The sequence below is a fragment of the Brachionichthys hirsutus genome, unplaced genomic scaffold (assembly GCF_040956055.1).
Source record: "Brachionichthys hirsutus isolate HB-005 unplaced genomic scaffold, CSIRO-AGI_Bhir_v1 contig_1318, whole genome shotgun sequence".
In the NCBI taxonomy this organism is placed as follows: Eukaryota; Metazoa; Chordata; class Actinopteri; order Lophiiformes; family Brachionichthyidae; genus Brachionichthys; species Brachionichthys hirsutus.
In genome coordinates, this window is record NW_027181163.1 from 156 (window position 1) to 10,820 (window position 10,665).

Below are 10,665 nucleotides of genomic sequence, written 5' to 3' on the forward strand. Positions count from 1 at the left end.
TATTTGCTATACTTTACTTTCCACTCTAGAACGTCCTTGCAGTGTTGACAAAGCCCATCGTGAATCTTTGAGTTTGCCTTCTACAATCAAAACAGAAAAGTGTGTGTGTGTGTGTGTGTGGCATAATTTAAAGAGAAAACACGGCCGAGCGTTCAGATTAGCTCCGAGGCGGCTAACGTGAGGCTAAAGGCAAAGCTAACGTGAGGCTAAAGGCAAAGCTAACATACCTTGACTTGTACCGTCGCTCCGTACTTGTCGTTTTTGAAGGCAACCGCATTTTGATGCTTCTGACCTCGCGAGCGGGACACATTACCTTTCTGAGAACTCATATTTCTTTAAAGTGATTTTTTTTTGTTAGCTCTTACAGAGCCCTCACATGAATGGAGCGGACTGAGCACTAACCCGGAAGGAGTGCGCACGCGCCATGCAACGTCATCGAGGTCAAACTGTTTTATTTTTTAAAGTGATTAAAATAAACCACGGTAGAGAATTGTTTGTTGCAATAACAAATATAAATAAACGCCAGTGCTTTCTAACATTGCGAATGGGTTTAATAAGTTACCAATATTTAAAGTTCAATGACGTCACGTGCACGTTAAAAAAGGAAAGAAACCACATCCCTCGTTACTGATTGGTCTTGTCTCACAATAGTAATCTCCAATTCGTTCCCGTGTATGTCAATCAATAGATGAAGTCAACACTGAGAGGTCCCGCCCATAAATGTAAAGAACTCGTTTGCCATTGGTGGATTCCTTTCAACAATTCATGCGCTATTGCGCCATGGCGCCGTCAATCATCTCATGTCGTTTTGGACGCTAAAATAACAATCAGAACGACGTTCGGAAGCGAGCGATACCACCGAGGACTGTTTCAGGACGTGTGCGGAGATTTTAAGTTCGTTCTGTTCCTTTTTAAAGATCGATCCATGTCGCTGCTGAGCTCCGGGGCGTCGGTTTTTTTAATTAATCGATCTCGTTATCATTCAGGAGCATATATTGACAAAGCCGAGCGGAGGGAAAAGGACGCATCTGGTAGTTTTTCTCACAGTTGCGTTGACAAGAGGATCAATCTGACCGATGTTTGCCTTATCGATCTCCTGGCATCGAGAAGAAGATCATTGGTAGGCTCGGTTTATCGATAACACCTGACTGCGGCGACATTGGCACCTCGAAATTAAAAGAACGAAACAAAGAAGGACCCCGGATCTGCCGTCCAGGTAATGCCCCGTCTCCATTGAGAACACGCGCGCACGCACCGTGTGCGTGGTTAATTAGCCCATCTCATTTATTTGGCATTAAATTGTATTTATAACCAGAATCTCGCTGAACTGCTTGCACCACCATTTTACAGTAAATCACGGAGGCACCGTTCTGTCTCCAAGGCTTGGCATTATGGGCTATTTTAGGGAATAAGGGAACCCGACTGCCCCCCCCCCTTTGGATTCCACAGCATCCTTCAAAAAGTGGCAATTATAGACCACAAGTGGCTATAAATACCACGCACCTCATTAAGTTGATCCATTTTCTTTAGTCTTCTTTTATATGGAATTGGAAGATATCACATCTGGTTCATCACTTTTACTTTGAAACTTCTCAGGAGGACAAAGGGGCTATTACAAACGTGTGTGTGTGTGTGTGTGTGTGTGTGTGTGTGTGGGGGGGGGGGGGGGGGGGAGATTATTTCCCAGGAACACCGAATAGGAGAAGATGCTCTGCCGCTGGAATTGCTTTTCTACAAATAGGACCTGTAAAGAAGAGAGAATTGTGAATTCATAACTTATTTGCACAAACATTGAAGGTGCACCTGCAAAGCTGCAAAAGTGTGATTTATGTGTAGCTCCCTTATGGGAAACTCGGTCTTCGGCCTATTCGAGGGAATGTGCAGTTATGTAGAGTCAAATTTCAAAGCCAATCTCCAGAGCTGCTGTAGTCCCAAAGCGCCGGGGATGTCTTAAAGCATCCTCGGGGGGGGGGGGGGGGCGTGGTGAAACGAGGAAGCTTTTTAAGTCGCTGCCTGAAAGCCACTGGGTAGTCCCCTGCTTTATCATGTGACAAAGACGGGGACATAGTAATTCACTTAAGACGGCTGTGTTACAGGATTTGGGTCTTGTGATCTTCATTTTTAATTATCATCTTATCCCCAGTTCCCACAGGCGTACAGTTAACCCTTGCCCGCCCTTCCTCCTGCAGCGTTTTTGAGGATGCACCACTTATCCATCAGCGAGCTGTGCTGCCTGTTCTGCTGCCCACCGTGTCCCAGCAAGATCGCCTCCAAGCTGGCCTTCCTGCCCCCCGAGCCCACCTACAGCCTCATGTGTGACGACAGCGGCAGCCGATGGACGCTCCACCTCTCGGAGCGCGCCGACTGGCAGTACTCGTCCCGCGAGAAGGACGCCATCGAGTGTTTCATGGCGCGCACCTCCAGAGGGAACCGCATCGCCTGCATGTTTGTCCGCTGCTCCCCCAGCGCCCGGTACACGCTCTTATTCTCCCACGGGAACGCGGTGGACCTGGGACAAATGAGCAGCTTCTACATCGGTCTGGGCTCGCGCATCAACTGCAACGTCTTCTCCTACGACTACTCGGGGTACGGCGCCAGCTCTGGGAAGCCTTCAGAGAAAAACCTGTACGCCGACGTGGACGCCGCCTGGCAGGCGCTCCGGTCACGGTAAGAAGAAGACGTGGCGATGGATTGAGTGAGGAGGGGGGCTAACGGGGGGGGGGAAGCAGGACTAATATTACAATAAATTGCGATTGAGCAGACCCGAAACTGGGAGCGAAGAGGTTCGACAAACAGTCAGAAGAATGCGGAGTCTGATGACCTTTGTTAGGGGGCCAATCAGATTTCCCTCAAATGCACGAACTCCTGAAATCCACTCGTGATGGGGGAGGCAAACATAGTAAACACTTCCTGGTGCAGGGAGGCCGGCGTTTTAGTCTGACTAGTACTCTGAAATATTTTCATCCCAGCTCAGAAAGTACATACCGTATTGGCCCGAATATAACACGATGATTTTTGCATTGAGATTAAGCTGAAAAAGTCGGGTCGTGTTATATTCGGGGTCTAGACATTATACCCATTCTGAACGCTAGTTGGCGCCAGATATCGTTACAACGAATGGTGAACTGAACTCCCCAGGCCAAAGCAAACGCCTATCATTATTTTATTGCGATGTTTTTCCTTATTCATATGTTGTGAGATGTGTCTGTGTGGATGTGTGTGTGTGCACGTGTCCAGCTGGGGCGTGTCCCGCCGGAGCGAGTGAGTGTGTGAGAGAGAAAGAGAGAGAGTGAGCAAGCAGCAACAGAGAGAACTAGGAGACAGAGATATGCGAGCGATAGGAGGAAACAGAGTTTTGTTTAACAGTGCAAGTAAAATAAAGCAGCTTCAGTGATTCAGCACGTCTGGCCGGCGTCCATCTTGTGTTGCTGCGCTTCAGCCTTCGTCCCAAGCGAGAAGTCTGGAAGTTAACCCTGGAGGCGCTGGAGAACAACGATCTCCCCAGTTAGACTTCACTTTGATGGTTCATGCAGTTATTGCAATTTTGTTGTTTTATCATAGTAGATTGGTTTATTTACATTTTAAAAACCAGAAGCCATTCATTTACAAATGTGATTGCACTCTAGTTCACATATTTAAACGTTCAGATATTAAGATGTGAGACAGTTTTTGCATGATTTGAATGTGGCAAAATAACATGCTTTTTCTCTCGAATTTATTGTTATAATCATTTGTTTCAGATGTACTGTAATTATTTTCTGTATAAAAATTGAATTTGGTGTTCAAAAAGTATTTTCTCAAACTTGAGCCTTGAAAAAGAGGGGGTCGTATTATATCCGGGGTCGTGTTCCATTCGGGCCAATGCGGTAAATATCATAATAATGAAAGAAGATGCTCATTGGCTGACATTCGACCTCGGCTGACTTGAGATCTGCATCTGTTGCCCCCCCCCCTCCCAGCTGATAAACCGTACACGTTCATTAATGCTTATTGATGATCTGGAATGATAATCAAGATGCTAACCAATCGGCTCCCATTCACATTAGCATTCAACCTCTTCTTAGCTAACGCTACTTCCCAGCCTCAGCGGGGACGTTTAGCAAAAGGAAAACTAGAAAGGCTTGAGGAGGAAGCGTCTTAAATGGACCAACTCGGCCTCCGTGCAGCGTCGGCGCCGGGGGGGGGTTGGGTGTGTGCTCTCTCCTGCGGCGGGTGGTGAGGGCGTCGGCACTGCGGAGATTCAATCGTGTGTAAATCTCTTGTACCTTTTTACGCCCTCCACCACATCACAGCCTGTAACGACCAGCCTTGTAAAATGTCCTGCAGAAAGAGCAGCCGGCAAGGAAGGGAAACGCTCGATCACAAAGGCCCTGCGTACAGACGGGAAGGACGCCAGGAGAAAGCTGCCTTTCTGCCGCGCTCTCAAAGCTCTAGTCGCAAAGATGAACGGGATCACGAGGGGAATGAAGAGAAGAAGCATCGGCGAGCCCTTCTGACCCGCGTGCTTTCATTTTATACGCGGATGACTTATTGTTTTCCGGCTCGGATGCATCATTTATGAGCGCACTAGTGAATCTCCTGATGGAGGCAGACGCTCAGACGCATCCGCTCTTTCTGTCTGGGTGGGCGGGGCCGGTGGTGGCGAAGTTTTATTTTTTTTATGTGGTTTTGTATTTGACTGCATTTACTGTCTGAAACCGGTCATCACCGGTCACTTTTGTTTCAGTAACCTGTAGTTTAATTCCGCAGTCTAAGCGTCTAAATAAGTTAAATACAACTGAACTACTACCGAATGTATTTTTGCTGTCAGGCACTGATACTGCATTGAATGTCTTTGGCGGTTAAGCAGGTGTTCATGATCAGGTGATCTCGCAGCAAAAAAGCCCCGTATGACTGAGTGCTTGTTGGATTCCCCCCCCCCCCGGCGGTGCTTTCTTTTGTACTCTCCCAGCTGTAATCACGCTGCCTGTCGGGTTTTAAAAGGCACAGATTCAGCCGCTCTCGTCTCCTCCTGCCGTGGAAAGTAACTCGTTACTGAACAGAATTTAAATGGTTAAACACATTGATCGTTGGCGTTGACAGAGCGGCTGCCACGGGGATAGAAATGGGAGCAGTAGCACGACGTAATGCGTGCGAGGCTCTCGTCCATTATTGGGCCTGGCACAAACGCGTCCTGCTCGGGACGTTATTTACTTACAAACCAAATAAATAGAATTGACTATTTAAATGAACCCTAAGTCGCCCTCCTCATCCTCAGTGTGTTTTGCATACTTTCATTTGGCTTAATCAAATGACGGGCGTCAACGTGAAATCTGCTTTTAGCTTTTAGGATACACTTTGAGAATCTCCACTTCCTTTATCGCCGTGTCGGTTCCTCTCTCTGCCCCCCCCCCCCCATAAGCAAAGCAGATGCACAACTTTTACGTGAATGCTGAGATTAACATGAAATCTAAGGATTCTTCATCTCCATTCTGTCTCACCAATGGCCACTGGTGTTTATTAGCACTAAATATGAGCGTGGCGTTCGTGGCAGTGAGTCTTGGCAGTGAGTCTTGAAAGCGGCGCGTGATGACTTTCATTCCTTCCCCTTTTGATTCATCCGTCTGTCTCTGACGGGAAAAACTGTCTGCCTGTCAACGCACTGGAAAGGACGCCGACTCTGCCGAACGTGACTCGACTTAGGTTGTGTTCGTCTCTTGGCCGCCTCGCGTTGGGTCACATCCCTCCTGCGTGTCTCACGCTCGCCCGACCCCGACTCGGGGAGCAGCTCTCTACTTTCGCTCCCCCCCCCCCTGCCAGACGGGGGGGTGGGGGGGGTCTTTGGATGCACCGGTTTTCTGCTCGTAATTCCGCAGCTTCTCCGGCGGACCGTGCACGCAGTGGCGTTCAGCTGACATCAAAGTCATACGACAAAGGGGGCTGCCGCTGTGTTGGCGCTCGAACCACCGAACCACCTTAGCTCCTCCTCCGCCTGTTCTTTCGTACAGCCACAGCGGAGGAGGCACTCCCCTCACCTGAGCAGGACGCTAGTCTGGTGAGTCATCGAGTGGATGAGTCGGAATGTTGACGGGCAAGACCTGTCATCTTGAGACTCGACTAGAACGCCAACTAAAATACGCTTGGTAGCCTGGCAACCGATCTCCAATCAGACGCAGGTCTATCCGAACCACGGCCAATGAAAACCAGCAGGAAAACAACCCACTTCCTGCTCCAGTCTTTTATGAAATCGATACATTGTTCGTCTTCTCGGACGTTGAATAGTGGCGATGAATAGTCCCAAATGCGGACAAGGGAAGGCGAGCCGCTGTTTCTGTGAGTTGTTCAACTATCCCTGCTGCGAAAAGGAAGTGGGGAGGGGTGGAAAGGAAAGGGTCTCGTCCCATCCGTCGCTCTGTCCTCTCTGTGTGGGCTTTGTTTATCTCAGATTTTTTGGCAAGATAACATCCCAGCACACAAAAACCAAGTCCTGGTGCTGATCTCTTCAGCTATTGAAGGACTTTTTAGAATTCTTAAAACAGGAAATTAGTCCCAGATGAGGGTTTCCTGGCTCAAACTCAAAATCGATTTCGTCACAAATCAATGTACACACCTACACAAAGGCTGCTCTGTGTGTGTGTTGGGACAGATGGATGAAGTCCAATCAGGCACCTGACTGTCCTTCAGGAAAAAACAGCAACAGGAAGCACTTGCTGATGGCGTTTGCTGATTGTATACACTTGTTGGGAATTGTGTGGTCGTTGAACCCTGAATGCAGGTCTCAGTGTTTCCTGTCAAGGTGAGCATTAACGGAAGGCGATGAGTTAAAAATGGTGCTGAACCTAATGGCAAATCATTGGCGCGCGTCCGAGAGGAATCCCCCCCCCCTGCCCCCTGCACAAGTGCAGATGGTGCACTAAGGTAGTCAATGTGCCTCCAAATATGGTCTTAATGGAGCAAGAGGTGGACAGTCAAGAGGAGAACGAGGGCGGATGGGATTTGTGTCGAGACACTAAATTGACGGTCTGTCCAACACTGCCAGGACAGTAGGACGGGCTACAGTGGCCTACAGAGGAAGGTCACGCTGCATCATCCACTGTTTATGCACGTCCTTGAGCAAAACCATTGGTGTAAAGATGTAGGCCAGGATGTGTTGCAAGTTTTCCCATTCGCATGTAGTTCCAACAACTGGTGATTGAAGGGATTTTTGTACAGGTGTGTGTACCATGTGTATGCAATGAGTGTGTGTGTGTGTGTGTGTGTGTGATGAGAAGAGCCAGTAATTCAAAATAACCCCATGGCAAAGTGACTCCATGGACAGTTAGAGTTCAGTTTTAATTTGGTCTAAAAAGAAAATAAACGTATAAAATATCAAGAATGTATTTTAAATATAAAACTACGATTAGCTAAACTTTGGAAAATGCTGTTTTTTCTTCAGTCTTTTGCAAGCAGCTACTTTCACACTACAATAACGATGAACCAAAAATAAAATCTACCACCAACGGGCTCAACGGCGTGTTTGTCCAAACGCCCAACCCAAGTGTCAGCGAGACCGGCCTGTCTGGGTTTGCAGAAGGCCTAGCTGTGTTTACATTGACGTATTCTTTCGCCTTCGGTTTACGCTCTGCGTTATTGACCTTTTCTTCAGCTACGATATTGCGGTGACATCCGTGTTGGGGCGTGTGTTCGCGTGTCCGGTGATTGGTCGGGCTTCAGTGGCGTGACTGTCCCTAAGAACCTGGAAAGGCATCAGCATAAACGGGAGATAAGCGCTATTAAATGACGGTAGCTGATAAAGTTTTACTCGAGTGTCTCCCTGATAAAAGTTCTGTCAACAGCTTCGCTATATGCCGTGTAGCAGCTACATTAGCAAGCTAATCCCCTGCTGGGCCACGCCCGTCCCATCCCACAACCCCCCCCTGGGCCGCGCCCGTCCCTCTTTGCGTGTGCCAGAGGCGGATGTCTCTCAGCCACTCCAGCAGAATAAGAAACGGCACGTTGAGTTTTAAAGGTCGAATTCCTCAAGGCTTATGAGGATCTGAGAAACACTGACGAACCGGGCGGGGCAAGACTAGAGTCATATCAGCAACTGATGGATTGCAAGATTTACTTGCAGGTCTGAAAATACAGCTGTCGTTAAATGCCATTTCTGTCTAATCAGACGCATCAGAAAGGTCGGCGTCTCTTTTTTGGGGGGGGGGGTGTAACGTTTGGACCAGCCTCGTCACTCTCCGGCGCCGCGGACAGTGATGCAGTGTTCTCAGACCGGGTTTCAGCTTGTCAGCTGACTGCCTGTTTGCTGCTGGATTGGGCCACAGTCCCTCCCGTTAATCAGCTGCGGAATGCCCCCCCCCCCCCCCCCCCTCTCTTGCCATTCATTATTGGCGTCCCCTTTTCGCTGTGTTTCTGCTTTTTGTTCCCTCGGCCTCCGTCTCGAGGCCGCGGCGGTGGGTGGTCCTCTCTGTCCGGCTGCCCCGAGGGTCTCCAGAAAGCCACGGCGGTTTCCCTCCTTCCTGTGCCAGCGTGAAGCGGACTGACTGTACAATCACTGACTCACTGACTCACGTGACGTTTCAGCTCGTACTAGAGCCACGAGTAAGCCCCGGTTAACACACAGGTGCGTTTGCTTGTGGACCAGCATGTGCAGCAACTAATCGGTTGTGTCGCTGTATTTTATTTATTTTTAGTGGGTTTGATCAAAAAAAAAAAAAAAAAACACGCACAGAGACCATGTAGGAATTACAAACGCTTTTTTTTTCCACATCATAGGAAAAACATTATAATTGGTGTCGAACAATGGAATCCACTGTTTAGCCAGCCAAGCTGCTTTTAGTGAAATCAACAGAAGGACGCTAAATGTGGCTGCTGGAAGTATAAATATCCTGTTCATGATCGGCAAGAGCACCATATTCAGATATTTCTGTATCCTCCTCGCAGGTACGGCATCCGGCCAGAGAACGTCATCGTGTATGGCCAGAGCATTGGCACCGTGCCCTCCGTGGACCTGGCTTCCCGCTACGAGAGCGCTGCAGTCGTCCTCCACTCGCCGCTCACGTCGGGCATGAGGGTGGCCTTCCCCGACACCAAGAAGACCTTCTGCTTTGACGCCTTCCCCAAGTGAGTTCCCCTGTATAGAGAGAGACGGCGTGCGTGAAATGCAGGCTCAATGCAGGCTAACCGCCATAGAAAGGCTCGCACAGATGTTTGCATGAACAAGAGAACGCAAACATTTACAAACGCCATTTAATAAACGAGTTTGTGTCGGGAACAGACGCGTGAAAGCAAACTTGGAACTTCTTATAAGCTTTTCTCAACCACACTAGTCAGTGTGGAAATGGCGCTGGTCTCAGTAGCACCCCCAGGTGGTCATTTGTCAAACGACACCCCTCTGTGGATATTCAGCATTTATTGTAATTAAAAAAAATATATATTTATGATTAAAACAACCCAGCCTGGGTCTCATATTTCTGTTTGTCTCCATCCCTTCCTCTCCTATTATCCCACAGCATCGACAAGATTTCCAAGGTGACGTCCCCCGTCCTGGTAATCCACGGTACAGAGGACGAGGTCATCGACTTCTCCCACGGCCTGGCGCTGTATGAACGCTGCCAACGGCCCGTGGAACCACTCTGGGTGGAGGGGGCGGGACACAATGACGTGGAGCTCTACGGACAGTACCTGGAGAGACTCAAACAGTTTGTTGCACATGAGCTGGCCAACTTGTAGAGGAGCTGGATGGGGGGGGGGGGTTCTGGAGAGAATGATGGACAAAGGGGCACAGCATTTTCTTTTTTTTGAGTGTACAGACAGAAGTGGTGTGATGAGTGCTACTGCTTTGCTCATTACGGACCCCCCCCCCCCCCCCCTATTTCTGCTGCTCCGTGTGATCCGTGTGACCTTACAGTTCTGCTTAGCATTCAGATCATTTAAAAATTGCCCACCGTCAAAGTGGACGAAGCAGGAAGTGGAAACCTGCACAGACGACATCCTGTGTGGATGTGCGCGTGTTTGTGCGTCGCATTTTTTGCTGCCTTTCGACTTGGTTCGCGGCTCCAAGCTGAGACCTTCGTCCGGGATTAGCCTTGCAACAAACTGGACTGGAACAGAAGTGGATCAGACGCTCTTTATTCCGGCTGATCTTCCTCTGACTTCGAGGGCGGTGTGTTTTTATTTTTATTTTTATTATTATACATGATATTTACCCACGTGAGCTGTTACTGAAGAACTCTACGAGACTAACCGGCATTATCTAGATGTGCCAGTGTTGCCAAATGTTTATCGCAGAAGACTTAGACACACACAACGTCGTACTTCATTCAAATCACACCTCCGATGCGAGATGGGCCTCAGTCGGCAGATCGTGGCGTGAGAGAAGGCGCTGTGTCCCTCGCATTCTCTCACTTCAGAGTTTCAATCCTCTTCAGAACAGAATATGTTTTTTATCCACCTTGGCTGTTAGAAAGCCCGAGTCTGAAGATTAATTATTAGTATGAATAATTAACCTAATTATTGTGTATCTGTGATAATGCCCATCTTGGGGGGGTTAATCAATCCAACTGAAGTTCAGGAAGTTGTCGGAAATGAAAATGCGTGGCACTTCTAAAGAGAAGCATTTAGATTAGTGCGTCTGCTGCGTCTGACCTCGCTCACAATCTGTGCACTAGGAAGATGTCGCCGTGCGAAGACCTC

General features: G+C 48.6%; 1 protein-coding gene across 1 annotated transcript; it reads left to right on the forward strand.

The window, feature by feature from the left end:
* The first annotated feature begins 1,161 nt into the window (after positions 1-1,161).
* On the forward strand, positions 1,162-9,702 carry LOC137917351 (alpha/beta hydrolase domain-containing protein 17B). Its single transcript, XM_068760133.1, has 4 exons — positions 1,162-1,216; positions 2,190-2,667; positions 8,914-9,093; positions 9,483-9,702. Exons 2-4 carry the CDS (start codon positions 2,201-2,203, stop codon positions 9,700-9,702), a joined length of 867 nt encoding a protein of 288 aa, XP_068616234.1. The 5' UTR covers positions 1,162-1,216; positions 2,190-2,200.
* The last annotated feature ends 963 nt before the right edge of the window (positions 9,703-10,665 follow it).